The 23,760-nt window shown below is 46.1% G+C and overlaps 2 protein-coding genes across 3 annotated transcripts in view; one reads left to right on the top strand and one right to left on the bottom strand.

Moving 5' to 3' along the window:
• NUDT5 (nudix hydrolase 5) overlaps positions 1-18,022 on the bottom strand; it is a 28,730-nt gene extending 10,708 nt beyond the window's left edge. Inside the window, exons 1-3 of one of the 2 annotated variants that reach the window (XM_003428869.3) lie at positions 17,877-18,022; positions 3,653-3,760; positions 2,368-2,435 (exon numbers count right to left, since the gene is read on the bottom strand). In XM_003428869.3, the coding sequence (XP_003428917.1) occupies positions 2,368-2,435; positions 3,653-3,715 (131 nt within the window). In that variant the 5' untranslated portion in view covers positions 3,716-3,760; positions 17,877-18,022. Of the gene's footprint in view, positions 1-2,367; positions 2,436-3,652; positions 3,761-10,664; positions 10,726-17,876 lie in introns of those variants that run through there. The other variant, XM_007656944.3, reaches the window with a different exon arrangement.
• Positions 18,023-18,306: 284 nt separating this feature from the next.
• Positions 18,307-23,760, top strand: part of CDC123 (cell division cycle 123) — a 46,056-nt gene continuing 40,602 nt past the window's right edge. The window contains exons 1-2 of the mRNA XM_029077723.2: positions 18,307-18,462; positions 23,095-23,166. Coding sequence (XP_028933556.1) covers positions 18,389-18,462; positions 23,095-23,166 — 146 coding nt within the window. The 5' untranslated portion in view covers positions 18,307-18,388. The remainder of the gene's footprint in view (positions 18,463-23,094; positions 23,167-23,760) is intronic.

Below are 23,760 nucleotides of genomic sequence, written 5' to 3'. Positions count from 1 at the left end.
AAATAAAAAACCTTTGGTGCCGCTCTCAATCCCTGCTGCCTCCCCAGGCTACTCTTAGACGGGCTTTAGGAGAAGGTGCAGCACAAAGCAACCATTTAGGATTCCAAGGGCACTAGGGATGGGGGGTTAGGGGGAGGGGGAAAAAAAAAGAGGGGCACTGTCATTGTCTGGAAATGACTGAACGACAAAAGCAATCGGCTTCTCAGGCCTAGGAGCACTGTGAGAAGGTGAAGAAGCAGGAATGAGGCTGATCTTGGACGCTAGAGTCAGACTCCCAAAACCTTCCCAAAAAGGCCATGGGAACTGGTGTAGACAGTAGCATAGAGACTCTACCCGGTTTAATAGCCAGAGACCTCTGTTCTCTGGGGCTGGGGCTGATGCGCCACTACTATTCCAGAAGGATTGGGCGTTAGCCAGCTTGGGGAAGAAGAAAGGCAAGGGAAGCTTCATGATTATCAGGCTTAAAAGAATACGATAACAGTGAGCTGGGACTAGCTGGTCACCTACACGGAGGTCAGACAAGCTGTAGAAATACAGCGTTAGCTAGACGGAAGACACTTTTCTGACCCTGAGGGGTGGTAAATAAGGAAGATCCCGGAATTGTCATTTCTGGGCATCTGCAATTAATCAATCAGTGATATTTACTGAACACTAAACTGTGTACAGCACACGGTATAAGAGAGTTGGTAGATGTAGTCTCTGCCCACAAAGAGCTCACAGTCTGCAGGGAGAGACAGACATTAAAATAGATCAGGGAGGCGGAAATAGAGTAGAAGACTATTTTCATAAGTACTGGGGAGTTGGGGTGAATATCAAAGTACTTAGGGGTATTCGGCTAAGTTTGCAGAGAGGGGAAACAAAGGGCTTAGTCTGGGAAGGTATCTTGGAGGAGGTGGGATTGCTCCTTAGGTCCTATTCTCCCAGTTCCCTGACTCTCACAACCAGGCGTGGAGCTGACCGGCTCTCTGCCGCCCAGCCAAACAGGACATTTCAAGTAGGGAAATCAGAGCGGCGTGGCCTGATGGAAAGAACACAGGGTTGGGAGTCAGGAGACCTGAGCTCTAATTCAGACTCTGCCACTTGCCTGCAGGTCTTGATTTCTCTGCCTCATCTGAAAAGGGGGATTCAATACCTGTTTCTCCCCGCCCATCACACTGTGAGCACCGAATGAGACAGAAACTGGGTCTGAGCTGATTGTATTATACCTACCCCAGTGAATGGTGCAGTGTTCGGCATATAGTAAGCACTTAACTATCAAAATTATTAAAACGCTCTGTTCCTAACAAAAGAAATAGCAACGCATTTGCAGCGCTTAGTATAGCGACAGAAAAAGAATGCTTGAGAGGAGGGAATGAAAACCTCTCACAGAGCACAAAGGGGACCTTCAGCCTTACGCTCAGTTTTCCTACCTACATGGATAATAGAAAATCAGACTCCCAACTTATCCCTCAGTAGTGTTTAAGCAAAAGTAGTGTGTAAGTGTTTAAGCAATTTAATAAAATTGAATTCTGACTTTGTGGTTTAATTATTAAAAAAAGCAACCAAAAAACCCATACGCCTAAACTTTGCACCATTAACCTTTAACTCCCTCCATTAGATTGAGAACTTAGGGGTAAGAACTGTGTTTTGAGTTCTTAATACATTGCTCAATCTATACTTTTGAGAATGATGAGAAGACCTAAGGAGATCCAATAAAATCTATGCATGGAGCAGGTATGGCAGATAGACCTTTCATTTTAAGCTCAATTATACTAGCTACTAGGTAAATATCAACACTGCAAGATTTTGATTATTAAATTGAAAAGCAGCGTGGCCGAGTGGAAAGAGCACAGACCTACAAGTCAGAGGACCTGGGTTCAAATCCCAGCTCCTCTACTTGCCAGCCCTGTGACCTGGGGCAAGTCACTTCACTGTGCCTCAGATCATCTGTAAAATGAGGATTAAGATGTGAGCCCTATTCGGGACAGGGACTGTGACCAATCTGATTATGTCAATGTCTACCCCAGCGATCAGTACAGTGCCTGGCACAGAGTAAGCGCCCAACAAACCCCATTAAAAACAAAACAATCAGAACAGTTACATTTCTATTTAAACCTGGCTTACTTTTTTCAGGCTGTAGGGCATACTATATCACACAGTTACAACTGACAAGGGATGTTACGACAGTCCTGTGAAGTAGCTCTTGTAATATACTTTCTAGTTTTAATTACCATTAATTTACCACTGACTAGGGAAAAAGAAGGAAGGAAAACATCTCTTAAAGAAGAGCGACAGAAATTCCCTCCATGGGTATGTGAATTGGTTCGGCATTGGAGAACTGGTCCCCCATGAATGATTGAGCGTGTCATAGGAAGAAGGAGATGTTACCTGGTTTTCCCGGTGGGATCCACGTACGTTGTCTGCTCAAGCTTAACCCACTTTCCTTCTGAAATTAACTAAAAGAAGAGATCAGAACAACACATTCGGCAGCTGCTTCGAACCAGGGTGCTGCTTAGAGAATCCCATGGTGTAGTCCCATTTTATTTTACCCACAGAGTCTTGGTCATGAGGAAAAAGTGGTTCCTACCACCTCTGTTTTACTGGACTCTCCCAAGTGCTTAGTACAGTGCTCTGCACATAGTAAACGTTCAATAAATACCATTGATTGATTCCACTTCTCGAAGGAACTGACTTAAAAGGATCTGGTCCTGATGGGCCAGAGCTACTAACCGCAAATTAGGAATTCCTTTTTCCCCACCTTTTGCCTTCTCTGAGCCCCAGTCAGAAGGCCGGTTGGACAGGCACATCTGCCAAGGCCGACGATCAGATTTCCCAAATCTGATTTGGTCCCCCGTGACCCACAAGGGCAATCCAGGCTTCATATTGCCAAATTTGCAGGCAGGGCTGCCTCTCGCCTTTGGGAATGCCAATGATTGTCAGAAACTGCTTCTCTAGCCATCGGACAGAAACACTCTTTGATTAAGGTTTCTTAACTACCCAACCCTCCTCGCTTCTCACCATCAGTACCAATGATTACACCAATCTGTCTCCTGGGAGACTGCACCAACGCTTAAAAAGAAATGATGGTTGCAAAGAAATGACATTGCTGATAAAAAGGTGCCACTTTTTATTAACTCAGAATTAACTCAGTCTGAGGGATGTAGACTTTTGTTTTTTTAGGTTGGCAATGCTAAAATTTCAAATTGAATTGTTCCCTGAGCATGAAATACATTAAGTTCAGTCCTCTTTGGAACTCAGTTTTTATAGGTCAGTTTGTTCAGATGGGCAAAATTCAGGTTAGACATCCCAGTGACTGAGTCACAGACTATTATGAGACCCATTAAGGAAGTGAAAGAGTACTTCAATTTCCTGTGCAATTATTTACTAGCAGAAAGATGGATTTCTGTACCAACGAAAGTGCAGAAGTAAATTTATAAGAATGTATTAGATCGTTCTCACTCCCCTATTCCAGCACATGACTTAGCAAGAATTAGAGAATGAGTTTTATTTCCTGGGCCAGAACTCGACTGTATTCACAATGCAGCTAGACACAGGGCAGGATCCTTGAAAATCCAAACCCAAAGGTTAACTTTTTCAAGTAAGGACCGAAAAGCTGTATGAAAATTCAAGCGGGAGCTCGGATCAGGGACAGAAAGGAAAGAAGGGTTACTACCTCCTCTGTAAGGATACACTCTTTTGTAACTTTTGCAGAATCTGGAGTTCCTTCGCTGTCCATTTTCAAACTGGGTGACTGTTGCAGTCCTACTGCTAGAAGCTCCCACTGCAACAGAACAAGACACCGATCATTCTTTGAGGACAGGCTCAATTTAGAAAGGATCTTCTAAAGAACTCTGGTCTTTTAACACCAAACTGCCAAAAGGAAAAGTCAATGCTTTACAGTTAGACAGGAGCCTAGCAAGAAGGCACAATTAAGGACGCCCCATTTGAATTTAGCACTGCATTCAGTTAGAGCTGGATGATTATTATGGCATTCGTTAAGTGCTACTAAGTCCCTAGCTCTAGGGAAAGGTTAATCAGGCCAAGGACAATCCCTGTCCCACATGGGGCTTACAGTCTAAGTTTGAGGGAGAACATGCACTGATCCCCATTTTACAGATGAGGAAACAGACACAGAGAAGTTAAGTTACCTGCCCAAGAGCACACTGCAGGCAGAGTCAAGATTAGAACTCAGGTCCTCTGACTCCCAGGATAACTGGCAAACAGCATGGCCTAGTGGATAAAGCAGGGGCCTGGTAGTCAGAGAACCTGGGTTCTAATCCCGATTCTGCCATTTATCCATTGTCACCTAGCAGACAAGTCACTTAACTTCTCTGTGCCTCAGTTACCTCCTCTGTAAAATGAGGATTAAGACTGCAAGCCCCACCTGGGACATGGACTGTGTTTATGGACATGGACTTGAATCTACCCCAGAGCTTAGTACAATGCCTGGTACACAGTAAGCTCTTATATACCTTAAAAAAAAGACCCCCTCATGATAAGAATAAAGCAATCCCACGGTTAGGGATTGAACTATCTTCCTAAACTCTGTTTTTGCTTCCCCTCAAAGTAGAAAAATAAACAAGAACAACAAAAACAAAAACCACCCTTCTGACAGTCCCCAAGACACACTAGTAATTACAATGTGCACATAATTAACTGCGCTTCTGACTTTGAAGTGTTGTGAAATTATCTGTCCACTCATGACAGGAGACTCTTGTGTTCATAATATAACTCAAACAGTTTGTTCTTCCTATGAATCTGTGAAGAGCTATACTAATATTTCTAATAAGGGACATTTATATAGTATGGGCTCAGGGCTGTGGTACAAACAAGATTATGAGGTTAAACATGGTCCCTGCCCCATATGAGTTGTACAGTCTATTTTTATCATTCTACAGATGAGAAATCTTAACTTCTCTGGCCACAAGGATGTGCCCAAGGTCATACAAGATGCCAGTAAAGCTGGGTATCCTGACTGCCAGCTCCAAGCCAATTCTGCTAGATTTTATGGTATTTGTTAGGCATTTACTATGTGCCAGGCACTGTAATAATAATAATGATATTTGTTAAGTGCTTACTATGTGCCAAGCACTGTTATAAGTGCTAGGCACTGGGACAGATACAAGCTAACCAAGTTGGACACAGTCCATGTCCAACATGGTTACACTGCTTCTCTACTACTAGACTGAGAAAAACGGCAGTCATTTTACTTCTGAGGAATTTTCCCAGAGTCACAAATCCTAAATTCTACCAAGTCTCCAATAAGCTTATTAAAAAATTTCAAAGTCTCTGACTACACTGTGAATTCATCTAGGAGTAACCACAACAGGTTTATTTACAAGGGTGATCCACCCATTGCAGCCAAGTCACGGTTTAGTTTAAGAGTTAGTCAGGGTCTTGAAGTGATATTTAATAGGCTGTTTGCCAAAACTAATTTTTCTTCAACAGTGCTTTGGGGAGAGTGCAGAGTAAACGGGCAGTCACAGAAGGGAAAAAATGGGACAGGCAAATTGATTAAAAACAACAACAACAAAACCCAAAAAACTGACCAATTGCTGCACAGGCAGCAAAATAGTTTAGTGAAACTGAAATCTCTTTTCCCTAAGATCATTTAAAGAGACTACCAGTGCAATCGATGCTGTGGGATTTCCAGGCTGGTAAACTACCCCTAGAAATACAGCCTGGGTAGAACCAACTCAACTCATTAACTGTGAGCTATTGTGGGCAGGAATGTGTCTGTTTGTTGTTATATGGTACTTTCCCAAATGCTTAGTAAAGTGCTTTGCACACAGTAAGCGCTCAATAAATGCGATTGAATGAATTGTGAACATAGAACGTGTCTGCCAACTCTGTCACGTGGTACTCTCCCAAGCGTTCCGCCCACAGTAAGCGCTCAATATATACACCACTGATGATGAACGGTGTGAACCTCTGTCACCCTCCTCTCTTCTCCATTCTGTCTGGGAAGCCCATCTTGCCACGATGGCAATGAGGATTTAGGCGAGAAGCCCTGGTACAGACATCAACTCTGTGATTTGGCCCACCTGCCACTGCCCTCTTGGTAAACTGGGGTTTTCCCTTATTCTCAGACTGCCTGCTGTGGCTCCAAAGCTATTTAGGGTTTTTTTTCCTATCTTGCAGTGGTGTCATCCACAGTTAGGCTGCAGGAAATGGCAGAGATAGCATCTCTCTGGGATGTTCTAAGGGATGATTCAACCTCAAGAATACACCCCTCCAGTCTCCCTGCATATCCCCAGCCTAGGCCAGTAGCCCGGATGCTTCCCGGCAGGCACTGCAGTGGGCAAAAGGCTCCTCCTGTTCCCTCTTGTCAATCATATTTATTGAGCGCTTACTGTATGGACAGCACCGTACTAAGCGCTCGGGAGAGCACGCTGTAACAACGTAACAGATATTTTCCCTGCCCACAAAACGAGCTTACAATCTAGAGGGAATGTCCCCCTCAGGGAAGGCGAAGGTGAGGCTGGGAAGCCAGAAGAAGAAACACTTCTGAGCGGGAGCCACGCTCCAGTCTGAACAGTGTGGAGGAAGAGGAGGAGGAGGGGGAGGAGGATTCGGAAACACTTAAGATTGGGTCCTGACCACTGGGTGTTTCCTTCTAGTCTCTGGCCCCCTGAAATTAAATCAGTCATATTTAGTGAGTGCTTACTTTGTACAAAGCACTGCTCTAAGAGCTTGGAAGAGTACAATGGGATCGGTAGAAGCAATCCCTGCTCTCCTGGAGTTTATAGTCTAGCATCCCGGTGGCATGGATGCCTGTCTGCTTGTTTTGTTTTGTTGTCTGTCTCCCCCTTCTAGGCTGTGAGCCCGTTGTTGGGCAGAGATTGTTTCTATCTGTTGCCAAATTGTACTTTCCAAGCACTTAGTACAGTGCTCTGCACACAGTGAGCACTCAAATACAAATGAATGAATGAATGGATCCAGGGGATAGTCATTGATTGATCAATTATGGTACTTGTTAAGCGCTTACTATGTGTCAAACACTATTCCAAGTGCTGGGGAAGGTACAAGTTAAGATGGTCAGCCAGAGTCCCTCTCCCGTGTGGGACTCACAATCTAAGAGGAGTACCCATCGGCCAGAAACAATGAGCACTGCTAGAGCAACTGCCACAGTGTTTATAGGGACCTGGGTTCTAATCCCAGCACCTCCACTTGTCTGTGTCACCTTGGGCAAGTCATTTATTAATAATAATAGAACTTTAGTGCTTACTATATGCCAGACATTGTACTAAGTACTGGGATAGATACAATATAATAAGGTTGGACACAGCCCATATTCCACATAGGGCTCAAAGTCTAAATCCCCATTTTACATGCGAGGAAACTGAGGCATAGAGCAGTGAAGTGACTTGCCCAAGGTCACACAGACAAGTGGTGGAGCCAGGATTAGAACCCAGATCCTCTGACTCCAAGGCCTGTGCTTTTTCCACTAGGCCACACTGCTTCTCATTCATTTCAGAGAAGTCATTTCACTTCTCTGTGCCTCAGTTCCCTCAACTGTAAAATGGGGATTAAGACTAGAAGTGAGCCCCATGTGGAACAGGAAACCAGATTATCTTGTATCTACTCCAGTGCTTAGTACAGTGCCTGGCACACAATGACAGCTTAACAAATGCCATTTAAAAAAGAAACAAAACAAAACCCTTCTCATCTAGCCCAGTTCTAGGGCCCCTATGGACATGCATTCTGAGGGGGAACCCATAGGACAAAAAAAGTTGTCTGCCCTTAGACTAGATTTCACAAATCCCCCACCAGGTCCACACATCTACACAAGGGGCTATAGTTTTCAATAAGGGCTTTGTTTAAAGTAAAAGTGAAGCCGAATGCTCTTAAGTTGGCAAGCAGAGAGTGGGGTGAGTTGAAGATTATGGGGATGTGTACCTATCTGCCGGAAACAGTGAGTGACGGGCGTTGGCACTTGGCTCAGGTCTCCCTATGGGAGAGGGGAACGGGGATGTGCTCTTCAACTGCAGGTTTACTGCTGACTGTAGTTTTTATTAAAAACAATGCAGGTGAGACTTCAGACATGTTTATATATGCACCCCCCCATCAGTATTCTAGATTTCCAAAAAAAAACCCACCCAAAATAATCCATGAAAAAAATTTCGGAGATTGGAGAGAAATTCTTTACAACTCTTTTGTTGAATTTAGTTTCATCCACTTGAACGTTTTTCTTTTGGGTGAACAACTGTCTCATCTAGGGCCATTCTCTTTAGATGCCTCCTCGATAACTGGCTTCTTGGGAGGGATTATATCTTCTAAGCAGCATGGCCTAGTGGATAGAGCACAGGCTAAGAATCAGAAGGAGCTGGGCTCAGCCACTTTGCTGTGTGACCTTGGGAAAGTCACTTGTCTTCTCTGTGCCTCACTTACCTCATCTGTAAAACAGGGACTAAGACTGCATGCCCCATGTGGGACAGGGACTGTGTTCAACCCAGTTTACCTGTATACACCTCAGCGCTTAGTACAGTGCTGGGTACAGAGTAAGCGCTTATTTACCATTCATTCAATCATTTAATCGTATTTATTGAGCTCTTACTGTGCGCAGAGTTCTGTACTAAGCATTTGGGAGAGTACAATACAACAATAAACAGACACATTCACATTCCCTGCCCACAATGAGCTTACAGTCTAGGGGTGGAGGAGGTCGGGAGTAGGGGAGAAAGGCAGACACTAATATAAATAAATTACAGATGTGTACATAAGTGCTGTGGGGCTGGGAGGGGGAATGAACAATGGAGGCAAGTCGAGGCGATGGAGAAGGGAGTAGAAGAGGAAAGGGGGGTTTAGTCAGGGAAGGTCTCTTGGAGGAGATGTGCCTTCAATAAAGCTTTGAAGCAGGGGAGAGTAATTGTCTGTTGGATTTGAGGAGGGATGGAGTTCCAGGGCAGAGGCAGGATGTGGGCAAGGGGTCAGCGGTGAGATAGGAGAGAACAAGGTACAGAGAGAAAGTTAGTATTAGAGGAACCAAGTGTGCAGGCCAAGTTGTAGTAGGAGTGTAACGGGGTGAGGTAGGAGGGGCAAGGGGATTGAGTGTTTTAAAGCCAATGATGAGGAGTTTTTGTTTGATGCAGGGTGGTGGAGAGGGAGGGGAGGCAACCACTGGAGTTTCTTGAGGAGTGGGGAAACATGTCCTGAATGTTTTTGTAGAAAAGTGATCTGGCAGCAGAGTGAAGTAAGGACTGGAGTGAAGAGAGACAGGAGGCTGGGAGGTCAGCAAGGAGGCTGATGCAGTAATCCGGGCGGGGTAGGATGAGTGATTGTATTAACGTGGTAGCAGTTTGGATGGAGAGGAAAGGGTGAATTTTAGCGATACTGTGAAGGTGGAACAGACAATTTGGTAGGTACTGGGCATAAAGATCTGAAAACAGGGACCTTGGATGGATGTTAACGACAAAGATGCCAATGCCCTAATCAACGGCTTCACTGCTGCCTCAAGCTCATTACACTAAGCCTCAGGCAAGTCACCTCACTTCTCTGTGCCTCTGTTCCCTCGTCTGTAAAATGGAGATTAAGACTGTGAGCCCCACGAGGGACATGGGCTGTGCCCAGCCTGATTATTTTATATCTACTCTAGGACTTAATACAGTGCTTGGACCATAATATGTGCTTGACAAATACCATTTCAAGACACAGAGAACAACAACAAAAAACACAAACACAAAACAAAACAAAAAAGTCACCTAAATTTTCTAGAAAGACAGACAAACCAACTTTAATTTTACAGGGCGGAGAGGCAAATGAACTAAATGAACACTTTCCTACAACTAATTGCCGGGTTCGATATAAGAACTGTCATGATGAGATAGATATTCATTCCCTTCAGGGTGACCTAGAAACTCACTAAGTAGTATTTAAGAGCCCCACCAGCACAGGTACTGCAAAATGGGAATTTTGAAATCGGCTGTAAGCTAGCTAAAAGGACAGCAAGAAAAAGTACAAGATACATGCTCCCGTCTCCCCTAAAAAGCCCCTCTGCCCCCCTCTGTCCCCCAAGCACTGACTGCAAGGCCAAGTTTAAGATTGGGCTTTCCCCTGCTGAATTAACCCATTGCTGGCTTTCTGCCACTTCTTCTAGACCCCATCAACTGGTTGATAATAGTTCTGAAGAAGAAAACTTGCCTAAAGTTAGTTCAGCTTCATGCAATACAGGAGTAGCTGTATTACGTGTTCTCCCGACAGAACTGGAATCATGGGTTAAGTTACTTCTTCACTCTCTTTACCCAGAGAAACACGGATGAGGCCTATTAATTCTACAAAGCTATAGCAGTCAAATATCAGCATACCATTCAGAAGAAAACAAGATCAAACAGCATATTCAGGCTTATTACTGCCAACACGGAACCATCAAGAGAACAAACAAATGCCTAAAAGCAAAAACTGATTTACCCTTGAAGAAAATTTCCTCACCCACTCTGACACACCATTTGATTGCACAACTGAAACTCAACCCCAGAACTGCTTTGGTATTGAGAAGGAAGCTAATAAAACAAAAGCAAATGTGGTATGTCAGAGACTTTCATTACATCTGAAAATGAAAATTGAAAAAAGGAACATGAAAGAAAAGGTCTTCGATGGCTTCCGGTCAGAAGTTTAGGAGACAGGGTAATTTAAAGAGGTGATCGTAGACAAGGGAAGGTTAAAAAAAAGAGAGAGAGAGTACTTGCCAGGGCTTCTCGCTACAGAACTCAACCACGCTTTGGCCAGATAATGATGATGTGAGTCACATCAGAAAGAGAGACTAAAGACTTGGCTGACTTGCTTCCCAGATAATCATTGGATGCAGAAATTAAAGAGGCAGTAGCATCCAGGGCAGGACGTCCCAGAAAACTATGTTTCATGTGACTGTCTTAGGAAATAGTCCCAGAGTAGCAAAGTTGCTCCTCAGACAGGAGAAAACGGAGACACTAGCCCCAGAGTCAAAGTAGATGAATTCAAAGTGAGCCACTGTATCCAAATGTAGTGATTAAGTCCATACTGTTATTAACTACATCACAAAATACCAGGTAATTAAAAAAAGGTGATTCTAAGAATGTTACCTTTGAGATTATAGCACTTACCTCTAAGCTTCCCCAAATGTTTTTGAAACTAGTCCTCAAAACACCCCGGGAGGTGAGCCGACAATATTCTCATCATCCCCAAAGGAGAAACAGGAGGCTAACCGTTGCACTGGGTATCTGGGCAAGTTCTCACAAGCCCAGAGATACAGCAGGGGGAAAAAAGCCCAAATCTCAAGGCATCAGTTTTTCAAGGCGTGATGAATGAGCTGCCTTCATCCATTACATGTGAAGGTGTCAATAAGACTTTGGCCAAAAACATGAAGGTAGAGTCGGTTTGAATTTTACTTATTAATGAGAACGCAAGACCCCTTTAGGTTTCCTGGGTCTTGCGGGTAAGTGCGGTGTAAAACTATTAATACACACAAAAGTCACGACAGGGTCTACATCTGTTCAACAACTCTAGGAACATAACAAATGCCATTACTCGATCAGATCAAGAATAACTGGTTACCAAAAGTATTCACAGAATGCTCAGACTCAGAGGAACAGTGTGACAGGGCCTACTAACTGCTTTGCACATAGTAAGCACTTAAATACCATTATTACTATTATTATTAAGACCCTCACCACCCTCACATTTAGGGATGTACCATCCACCATTAACAAAGAATGGGAAGCAGCGTGGCCTAGAGCACGGACCTGGGAGTCATGGGACCTGAGTTCTAATCCCAACTCTGCCAATTATCTGCTGTGTGACCTTGGGCAAGTCACCTCACTTCTCTGAGGCTGTTACTTCATCTGTAAAATGGGGACTAAAGCTGTGAGCCCCACGTCGGTCATGGACTATGTCCAACCTGATTATCTTGTATCTATCCCAGCACTTAAGAGTACAGTGTCTGGCACACAGCGAGTGTTTTTAAACCATAAAACACAAAGTTTCCACCTCACCATGAACGTATCTAACCCCTTCACAACTTACCAATATCTTCTACAAGCATTTACTTCCTACTGTTACAAATTCTATTAGAGTGTTTGACACTGAGGGCGGAGGGGGAATGTAGCTGATACACACACACACATTATATATATACACACACGATTAACTGTCTATAGTTTGAGGTACTGAAACTTAGGTATGGCAGGGGAGAGGGAACTAGAAGAAGCAGGATGGGATGGGACAGTTACTCAGTTACCGGTAGCAGCACTGCAGTGACTAGAGCACAGAAGAAAGGATGATGGCATCAGAACAGATACTGCCACAGGGGAAGAGGACAACGGGACTAAAAGAAGACCAACAAATGAATCATCACCAAAGGGCACCAAAACCACGTTCACCAAAGGGCAGAGGGCATGCCGGGAAAGAGTGATAAGACTCCTCCACCTCTCCAGAGGACTCCCGCTTCAAGAACCCCCCAGATGCCCCCGGTGATGTCAGACTCCTCTTCTGGGGCAGAATCGGGGAGGGGGTGAAAGAGGGCTTGGGGGGGCAGTGATCTTTGCTTTGTGCATCAAAGTCCACTGGTCTATACAGCAGTGTGGGGGCGACCCAGTAAACTGCATTGTTCTGGATCCTACTGAAGCGTCACCTCGTTCTTGGATTGGAAGTGATACCAGGGCAACAGGTGGGTTCTTTCTCTTCTTGGGAATTTCTCCTCTAGGAAGCTCGACGTGTTGTCGACAACAAATTCCACAAGTTTACAACCTGCCATCTTAACACCACTCTCAAGCTACAGTGAATGACCCTCTTAACCTTGTGGCACCAACTGTTCTGCTGAACAATTAAGCACATGTTCACCTTACACGTGACTCTCAAGAGCGTACAGACATTACTCATATCCCTAATGTACGTTCTTTTCGGCCTAACCCTCTCTTTACAGTCCTCATGTAAAAGCCTCTCCAACATCCCCAGTCATCCTGGTTGCCTTTCTTGGTACCATCTCCAGCTTCAAGTCTTTCCTAAAATACGGGGACTAATCCAGGACATGGTACGACAGGGGCATCGTGGCTTAATAAAAGCGGCAGAACCATGCCCACTATTTTGTCTCTCTCCCGTGATCTACTGGGCTGAGATCTCTTTCCTGAGTTCCTGTCAAGTAGCTCTGAACTCTTCTTCACATAGACTGGTGTCTTTTCCCTTGAAAGAACCACATGGCCCGGCTCCCACTGAAACTCATCTGCCCTGTTTTTAAGTTCATTCACTTGGGCTTCCAGGAGTTTACTCCCACAGCATTTTACCACCCTGAATGGCCTTTGCCACCTGCAAACTTGGACGCTTTCCCATACACTCCCTCCCTCTTCCAGATCATTTCTGAAGATGTTTAATGAGTCTGGTGTCAGCCCAGATCTCCAGGGAACTCTACTACTTCCATTGCTTCCTGAAAAGTGGTCATTTCTCCCTCACTTTCAACCATTTCTCTAACCGTGATGCAACTTTTCTCCCAATCCACTGATTACTCGGATGCTTTTTCTTCATTTAATCGTATGAGAGCTTACTGTGTTGTTGGGCACTGTACTAAGCACTTAAGAAAGTACCTTATAACAATAAATGGTGACATTCCCCCCTCACAAGCCTCCGATGTAGAGCTGTGTCAAACAGACCTATTTCTTCTATTTCCCTTGCTTAAAAACTTAAAATTTGGAAAAAAGAGTATGTTTTAGCCTGAGACAGTTTTCGAAAAACATTCAGTTCTTCAATCAATCAACAGGCTTTAATGAGCACTTACTGTGTGCAGAGCACACCTTCTTCATCTGGTTTTTCAAAGCTTGTGGGTTTTTCTTCCAAGTTATTCTAGGGCAGTTAGTTTCGAATGCACTATGAGGAAGAAAGGAGCAGCTGAATGGAGAAGTGAAACTGGAGATATGTTTGAACTTATCCTCTACTCCACCTGGCATATGCCAGCTTAGTAAGTACTGCTCAGCCACTAAAATGTAAGCTCCTTGAGGGCAGGGATCATGACTTCCAACTAACTCGATCATAGTGTACTTTCCCAAACACTTAGTATAGTTCTCTGCAAATGGTAAATGCTCAAAAAATGCTACTGATGGACTTAAAGACTTAATTGAGAGGCATTAACTGTTCACCTAATCCTTACTGTATTAGGGTAGGGGAAAAAGATGCAAAACTTTTTTTTACTGTTAATTAATACTGTTAAGACTATAAACCATTCCTAAAAGTCATAAATACATCTTTATATCGCAGCAAATATAATGAAGTTGACTTTGGGAGAAGTTTGATTAGAGCAATAGTGAAAAATTATGGTGTTTGTTGTTAAGTGCTTACTCTGTGCCAAACACTGTACTAAGCCCTGGGGCAGACACGAGATAATCCCCATCCCAGATGGGAATCACAGCTGAAGTAGGAGGGAGTAGGATTTAATCTCCATTTTACGGATGATGAAGTTGAGCCACAGAGAAGTTAAGTGACTTACCCAAGGTCACACAGTAGACAAAAATGGGGGATCCAGGATTAGAACCCAGGTCCTCTGGGAACCAGGCCCATGGTCTGTCCACTAGGTCATACTGCTTCCCATAATGTACTGTACTGAAAGCTTATTTTAAACTTAAAAGCTTCCATCAACCTTACAAATTATACAGCAATTGTCTATTTAATACTGCAGCTGTGAATTTAATATGCTCTTCGGCATTAATCATCATTTTGGCATTGCTGCTTTCCAGGTTTTTGCTTTCTATTCTGGATTTGCCAGTGAGTGGAGATCAGCTTGCGAAAGTCCTGTCCTATGACAAGGTTTTCTTTGCTACTTTTTTTGACCAAATTGCATCATTTTTAGCTTCCTTGCAGAAAAATAATCAATTTGGCATCACTAGCAACTTTCATGAATTGACTATCTTGCTTCCCCTCCCCACCCCGCCCCACATTTGAATGAAGTGATGCTCCGCACCCAGATGATCGAGCTTGAATTGAACTGTCTGCTCCCGATCTGTAGACGGTAAACTCACTGTGGGCAGGGACGAGGTCTACGAACTCTGTTACACTGTACTTTCCCAAGTGCTTAGTACACTGCGCTCTACCCAGTAAGCACTCAATATACAATTGATTAAATGATAATACTCAGCAACGACATTTTGAGACAGTTTAAGGAAACCACGCTCCTGGGGCTAAGAGAAAGGGCCACCAATCTTTATTCAAACCCTTGGCCCACTCTCCGGGCAACCAGATTCGGAACCCGCATTCAACTGTTGCACTTGTCTCGGGTCCCCAAACAAACTACATCTTCCCAGGATCGCTGACTACAGGTCACTTTCCCCGACCCAGGGCAGCCTCCGACACCTGGACATCCGTTATCCTTGTGAAGCAGCGTGACTGGGTGGCTAGAGCTCAGGCCTGGGGACCAGAAGTTCCTGAGTTCTAATCTGAGGCAGACAGGGGCTGCGTCCAAAGCGATTTGCCGGTCTCCACCCCGGCGCTTAGTACATACAGTAATCCCGGCTCCACCGCTTGTCTGCTGTGTGACCCTGGGCTAGTCACTTCACTCCCTCATTTACCTCATCTGAAAGATGGGGATTAAAGCTGTGAGACCCCCGTGGGAACAGACTCTGTCCAAACTGATTACTTTGTATCCACCCCAGTGCTTAGAACAGTGCCTGGCACATAATAAATACTTTACAGATATTATTAAAAAAACAAAAGTGAAGCAGGACCATAGACTCCGGGCCTAAATGGAAAAAAAAGGAAGAGCCAGGCCAAGATGCAAATACGTGCCAGTAAAGATACTTTCCAAAATAACGAACTGAAGCATAGGGTTATCAGATTCCTGATCCCCAGTGTTAGAGATATTATCTGACAGCAGTATTGCTAAGACAGACTATAGACAGGAGATCTATGGGGTGTGGAAGGGGAGCTCAGATGCTCAGCGTGTCTGCAAGATTGTGCTGGTTGGGGGGTGAAGGTCTCTCCCCCAACCCGTGTACTTTCCAAGCGCTTAGTGCAGTGCTCTGCACCCCACAGGCGCTCACTAAATACCACTGGATTGAATGACTGAATGAATTCACCACCTCTGCCCTCCTAGCAGCCAGCCGGACGGGTCTCATCCCACCTCCAGTTCTTTCATTCATTCAATAGTATTTATTGAGCGCTATGTGCAGAGCACTGTACTAAGCGCTTGTAATGTACAATTCGGCAACAGATAGAGACCATCCCTGCCCAATGACGGGCTCACAGTCTAAACGGGAGGGACAGACCGCAAAGTAAAACAGAACAAAACAACATCATCAAGCCTGCTGGGTGATCCTGGGCAAATCCCTTCCCTTCTCTGGGCCTTGGTTCCCTCGCCCCTAAAACGGGGATTGCGACTGGGAGCCCCACCTGGGACAGGGGCTGCGTCCAACGCCGCCTGCCGGGCTCCACCTCAGCGCTCAGCACAGTGTCCGGCACAGGGTAAGAGCTTAAGAAAATCCCACCGTTATTATGACCCATTACTCCCTAGTCAGAGAGAAGACCGTCCCGACACCCTTGCACCTGGCTGAGATGCACATTCAGAGGATGCAGTCCTTTCATTCAATCAGATTTGTTGAGCGCTTACTCTGTGCAGAGCACTGTAATAAGTGCTTGGAATGTACAATTCATTCAGTCGTATTTATTGAGCGCTTACTCTGTGCTGAGCACTGTACTAAGCGCTTGGAATGGACAGTTCGGCAACAGAGATAATCCTTGCCCAACGACGGGCTCACAGTGTAAACGGGGGGGAGACAGACAGCAAAGCAAAACAAGACAACATCATCAAGATAAATTAATTCAATCCTTCAATAGTGTTTATTGAGCGCTTACTCAGAGCACTGTACTAAGCGCTTGGAGTGTGCAATTGGGCAACAGAGAGAGACCATCCCTGCCCAACGACGGGCTCCCAGTCTAACTGGGGGAGACAGACGGCAAGGCAAAAGAGAACAAAACAAAACCAGCCAACATCATCAAGATAAATTCATTCCTTCACTCTAGAGTATTTATTGAGCGTTGACTCTGTGCAGAGCACTGTACTAAGCGCTTGGAGTGTGCAAGTGGGCAACAGAGAGAGACCATCCCTGCCCAACGACGGGCTCACAGTCTAACCGGGGGAGACAGACAGCAAAACAAAAGAGAACAAAACAAAACCAGCCAACATCATCAAGATAAATTCATTCCTTCGCTCAATAGTATTTATTGAGCGCTATGTGCAGAGCACTGTACTAACCGCTTGGAATGGACAACTGGGCAACAGAGAGAGACCATCCCTGCCCAACGACGGGCTCACAGTCTAACCGGGGAGGGGGGGGGGAGATAGACGGCAAAGCAAAACAGAACAAGACGACATCATCAAGATAAATTCATTCATTTAACAGTATTTATTGAGCGCTGACTGTGTGCAGAGCACTGCACTAAGCGCTTGGAGTGGACAACTGGGCAACGGAGAGAGATCATCGCTGCCCAATGACGGGCTCACAGTCTGAACGGGGGAGACGGACAGCAAAGCAAAACAGAACAAAACAAGACATCATCATCAAGATAAATTCACTCCTTCATTCGACGGTATTTATTGGGCGCTGACTGTGTGCAGAGCACTGTCCTAAGCGCTTGGAGTGTGCAATTGGGCCACAGAGAGAGACCATCCCTGCCCAACGACGGGCTCCCAGTCTAACCGGGGGAGACGGACAGCAAAGCAAAACAGAACAACATCATCAAGATAAACAGCATGAAGGGGATGTACACCTCATTAACAAAATAAAGAGGATAATAAATAAGATATACAAATCCCATCAGGAGGGCTTGGCCCCCTCCGCCCCCCCCCCGCCCTCGGTCATCGTGGCCCCGAGATGCGGCAGCCCCTCCCCGGCCTGATGCCCTCCCAACGCCAGTCCGCGGGCGCTGACGGCCCGGAGGACATTTACCTGCTCCGAGGGAAGGGAAGGGAAGGGAAGACAAGGGAGGAAAAGATGCGTCCGGGAGCGGGGCAGCGGGAGCAGGTGCGGGAAGCGGCGGTGGTGGTGAGCGAGAGCGTGCGCGCCTGCTTCTGTCCCTTCCGGCCGCCGTAGATCCTGCCCTGGGGCCAGCCCTGGCGGTGCTACATTCTAACCCTTCCCCCCCGCGCCGCTTCCGGGTCAGCACATCCCGGGCTCGTTTCCGACTCAGCCCCCGGCCAGGCCTCCCGGCGGCCGCCCGGACAGTCGCGCTGCCTGTCGCCCGGTGGTCACCGCGCCTCGGTTTTCTGCCGGCCGTTCGTCCCTCTTTTTCTTTTTTCTTCCTAGGCCGCTCGTCTCTTTTCCCGGCGGGCTGCCGCGCCCGGCCGGAAGGGTCCGTCCGAAAAGGCCGTCCGGATGGCGGCCGGAGGCGCCTCGGCTCCGAGTTCCGGGCAGAAGAGGCGCACGGGAGGAGGAGGAAGAAGAGGAGGAGGAAGAGGAGGATGAAGAAGGAGCAGGTGCTGCACTGTCAGTTCTCCGCCTGGTACCCCCTCTTCAGGACCCTCACCATCAAGAGGTGCGGAGGGGCCGCGCTGCGCGGGCACGCGCCCCGGGGACGCGCACGGGCTCGGGGCCGCGCCCGGGCCCTGCCCCCCCCCCCCCCCCACCCGGCCCAGGCCTTCCATCCAGCGGCCGGTCCTATTTCTTGAGCGCCTCCCGCGCGCAGAGCGCTGTGCTAAACGCCCGGGAGGAGGAGGAGGAGCGGCCCGGCGGAGTGGCCATTCATTCAGTAGTATTTATCGAGCGCTTACTATGTGCAGAGCACTGGACTAAGCGCTTGGAAAGGCCAGAGTCCGGGCCTGGCGGGGTCAGAAGGTCACGGGTTCCAATCATGCCTCCTTCCCCTGTCTGCTGGGTGACCTTGGGCCGGGCACTCCCCTTCTCTGGGCCTCAGTGACCCCATCTGGAAAATGGGGATGGAGACTGGGAGCCCCATGGGGGACAACCTGATCACTTTGTATCTCCCCCAGCGCTTAGAACTCTGCTTGGCACATAATTAGCGCTTTGCAAATACCGATACCATTATTACCCATTCAGTCGTATTTATTGAGCATTTACTGTGTGCAGAGCACTGGACTAAGAGCTTGGCATGGACAATTCGGCAACAGAGAGAGACCATCCCTGCCCAATAACGGGCTCACATATTCTCTGGGCCTCAGTGACCTCATCTGGAAAATGGGGATGGAGACTGGGAGCCCCACGTGGGACAGGGATTGGATCCAGCCCCATCTGAATGGATCCACCCCAGCACGTAGTACAGTGTCTGGCACATACTTAAGCGCTTAACAAATACCATAATAGTGATGATGATGATGATGAATACAACAGAACAGAGTTGTTAGACCCGTTCCCTGCCCACGACGAGCCGGCAGTCTGGAGGGGGAGACGGACATTAATGGAAATAACTAAATTTAAGGATTTAATCCCTCCCTCCTCCCTTTGAGGGTGTGTCTCACGGTCCTTCTACATTGTGGCCCCGGATCGGGAGGGTTTGCTTCTCTTATTTATGAAAAAATCCCCTCCTCTCCTGCGTTGTCTGCTGCTGGAGAGGGGCCTTACCTCTTCTAAGGTGGTGGGTTGTTTGTGTGTTTGTGTCTGGGTTTGTGTGAACTGCTGGAGGGGGGGTTTACTTCTTCTAAGAGGGGAGTGTTGGTGTGAGTGTGCTTGTTTGAGTGTGTGTGTGTGTGTTTGTGTTTGGGAGACCTGCTGGAGAGGGGGCTTACCTCTTCCAAGGTGGGGGGTTGTTTCTGTGAGTGTGGGGAACTTTAGGAAACTTTAGGGATCCATCAACTAATTGTGGGAGGGGACGTGTCTTCCAACTCTTACATTGGACTCCCCAAAGCGCCTAGTACAGTGGTCTGCACAAAGTAAGCACCCAATGAGAAACAGCATGGCCTAGGGGAGAGAGCACCGGCCTGGGAGTCACAAGGTCATGGGTTCTAATGCCGCCTCCGCCATTTGTCTGCTGTGTTACCTTGGGCAAGTTGCTTAAATTCGCTGTGCCTCAGTTCCCCCATCTGTAAAATGGTGATTGAGACTGTGAGCCCCACGTGGGGCAACCTGATCACTTTGTATCCTCTCCAGAGTTTAGCAGAGTGCTTTGCACATAGTAAGTGCTTAAATGCCATCATTATTATTATTATTAAGGGACAAAGTTGATCTGTTTACTTTGCAGATACTTCAGAGATTAGCAACTAGTAAGTGCATAGTAGATGCCCTTCAAATGGTGGGTTGGTGGGCTGGCTCTTTTAGTGTGCAGAGTGGATCCTGCAGTACTTAAAGTGAACGTATGCTGCCATCGATCGGGTTGAAGGGCAGACGATATGGACGATGATAATGGTGATGTAAAAATCGCTAGTCAAGATGGGAAGTCAGTGAATTTTGGTTTTCCAGGCTCCAGGGTCGAGCGGCATGAGCTTGGGTGGGGCTGAGTCTCCCAGAAACCCAGCCAGCGTGGGCTGGGTGTGTTGACTTGGCTTACCGTGTGCCGACTGCCATTTAGGGCTGGTATTGGGCTGGGGGCGGATAGAGCCTGTGGTTCAGTGGCCTGGTCCCTATCAATGGTGTTGTTTATTAAGCACTCACTGGGTACCAAAGCATCATTTGAAGTCCCCAAACTCCCTGTTCCAATCTCCACAAAGCCACATTCACCCTACTGCACACTTGGGCAACAGTGCTTCCAAGTCAGGCCTTAGTCCTCTTGGGTTTCTGAAAAGACTCAGGCAAGATCTGATGTCAGAAGCCCCCCACGGCTCTCCTGGGCCAGGCCTGGAGTGGACCAAGGTCATCCGTGCTGGGTGAGTTAACCCACTAGGGCTGTGAGATCCAGTCTGTCCAGGAGTCTTCCCCAGGGCTGGGAATGGCGTAGATTTTATGACGGTGAGAAGAGTTGTATAGGAAGGTAGCCGTTTGGCTCACCCCCCACCCCACCCTATTCCAGAAGGCCAGGTTAATCATTCAACTGGAAGTGGAAATGCACCTTTCACCCACATTGTGTCCCAAACCCACACTGTGCACACCGGCAACCAGAACCAACGTGGGTTTTCTTCTCTCCGGTTGCCTGCCATCCTCCTGAGTTGGTTCATTCGGGCCCCAGTATTTCCTAACAAATTTCTATTTCTTGACACGCTCATGTCTATTAGGTTTAAATTAGTTTTCCCTTACTACAATTGAATCTCACCGGTCGGAGTAATCTGATGAATCCCATTTGATTAAAGTAGACAACGATCCATTAGAAGCCTCCGGTATCCGAGGAAGGAAAGGAACTGCTACGCCTCCGGAACCAACCACGCAATTGAATGGCAACCCACTCGTTTCTACCGTGTGAACTCTTCGGGCTTTCAATTCATACATTCATTCAATAGTATTTACTGAGTGCTTACTGTGTGCAGAGCACTTTACTAAGCACTTGGGAGAATACAATACAGCAATAGACACATTCCCTGCCCACAACAAGGTTAAGGTCTAAAGTTCATAACGGACTGTTCAATAGCAAAACACAGCTGCTAAGATTGTACATATTGCAAGAAACAAGCCAAGAGCTAAGGATGGGTTACACACATGGAGTAATACACTGCTAGCATTCTTACTCTAAGCAGTAAAACTCCATAGTGGAGTTACTTCCCATCTGCTTATTTGTTGAGCACTAATGTAGTAGAGTGATGTTGATTGGAAATGTGTGAGGACTTATTTCATGATACAACTTCCTTTTATTTTTAATGGTATTTGTTAAGCGCTTACTGTGTGCCAGGCACTATACTAAGTGCTGGGGTAAATATACAATAATCAGATTGGACATGTCCCACATGGGGCTCACAATCTTAATCCCCATTTTATAGATAAGATAACTGGGGCACTGAGAAGTGAAGTGACTCACCCATCACACATCAGTTTTTGGTAACTGAGGCACTATCATCACACAGCAGACTTTTCATCCCCTTTCTCTGAGATGTCCTTTTTTCTCTCTTCCACAATTCCCACAGTCAGGAATCAGCTTCCTGCAACTCCAGATCAGCCAATCAGTCATTCAGCTGAATTTATTGAGTGTTTTACTGTGTGCAGAGCACTGTGTTAAGCACTTGCAGTGCAGTGCTGTAGAGTTGGATGACTTGTTCCCTGCCCACAAGGAGCTCAGAATCTAGAGGGAGCTCAACCATCAAATTGTCAAGTAAGGGCATAGAAATGTTTTTAAGGTGTTTAGTTTGCGGTCGCTCCCAAGGGGTAAGAGACGATCTATTCAGAACCAAACCCCTGTCTGTAGGGAAGCAGCAAGGCCCTCCAGACTGTAAGCTCGTTTTGGGCAGAGAATGTGTCTGGTTATTGTCGTAGTGTACTCTCCCAAGCACTTAGTACAGTGCTCTGCACACAGTGAGTGCTCAATAAATGATTGAATAAATGAATGAATAAAGGAAAGAGCACAGGCCTGGAAGTCTGAGCACTTGAGTTTTCATCCCCGCTCCACTACATACGTGCTTTGTGACCTTGGGCAAGTCACGTAACTTCTCTGTGCCTCAGTTCCCTCATCTGCAGAATGGGGATTCAATACCTATTTTCCCTCCCAGTTAAACTGTGAGCCCCATGTGGGATTTGATTATCTTGTATCTACCCCAACACTTAGTACAGTGCCCGGCACGTAATACATGTTTAACAAGTACTACAATTAAATTAATTAATGATGGATTAACACTCTGACAATTAAATGAGCAATAATCAGAACTACTGTTGCCAAAACACCAAATCTGCATATTCACAACTGTTAGTCGAGAGTATTAGGAGTGTATGCAGGGTACAGTATTGAGCACCGAGGGGGCCTAACCCACATGAAACCAGCTAGAGTCCCTGCCTTCGGAGATCTCACCGTCGAGTCAGCGGGGTCGGGCGTGACAGGTCAAACCTTGAAACGTAAATCAACAGAGAGGAATCGATCAGTTAATGGCTCATCTGAAATGGATACCAGATGAGCAACTTGAGAATACTTTTGTTTCAAACCAATAGAAATGAAGGGATCAGATACTCCAAATAATGAAATAGATGAGCTTAGTACAGTGCTCTGCACACAGTAAGTGCTCAATAAATGCGATTGAATGAATGAATTATTTCTATCTGACATGTTTTCTTAAGGAGAGCATCTCTTTGTGTTTCTTTGCAGTGCTATTCTTCCCCTGCCTCAGAATGTGAAGGATTATTTACTTGACGATGGGACGCTAGTGGTCTCGGGAAGGTAATGTGTGTATACGTGTGTACTGAGAAGTCATGTAATAAACAACCACAGCTATTCTTAATACTCCAGAAAAGTTCAGTTATATGCCGCCTGACCTTTTCTCCTTTTCCTGGCCTTCTCTGAGGCAATTTGCCCAAGTTACAGATATAATGACGATGATTAAGTTTTGAGATAAGCTTATGCAGACGTATAAAAACCACGTGGTTCAAAAGTTGGATGCTTATTCATAGAGTTTTTTAACAGTACATTATACATTATTCCAGAAGTTTGGAGAAGTTTAAGTACACTGCTGTACACCCAGTAAGCACTTCATAAATACCACTGATTGAAGTGAAGGACGCACGAAAAAGTTCAGTGCAAGTAATTACACGTTCTTCCTCTCATTGCTAGACAAACCTTTGGGCTTCACAGCAAATTTCAGGAAGGAATATGGAGAGGTACATCTGGCTTTTATAACTTGCCTTAGTTTGCAAGACAACTTCAGAAAAAGGGAGAATTAAGAAAGAGATTTTCAAAATTCTACCTTTTTTAATAAGGTGAAATTTCCTTTCTGAATGATTTCCATCTACCTTCTTCGTTCTGGATTACAGGAGC

Source organism: Ornithorhynchus anatinus, chromosome 13, assembly GCF_004115215.2.
Source record: "Ornithorhynchus anatinus isolate Pmale09 chromosome 13, mOrnAna1.pri.v4, whole genome shotgun sequence".
NCBI classification, from domain to species: domain Eukaryota; kingdom Metazoa; phylum Chordata; class Mammalia; order Monotremata; family Ornithorhynchidae; genus Ornithorhynchus; species Ornithorhynchus anatinus.
Note: the sequence above shows the minus strand (reverse complement) of the source record. Positions and strands in the feature narration are given on the sequence as shown.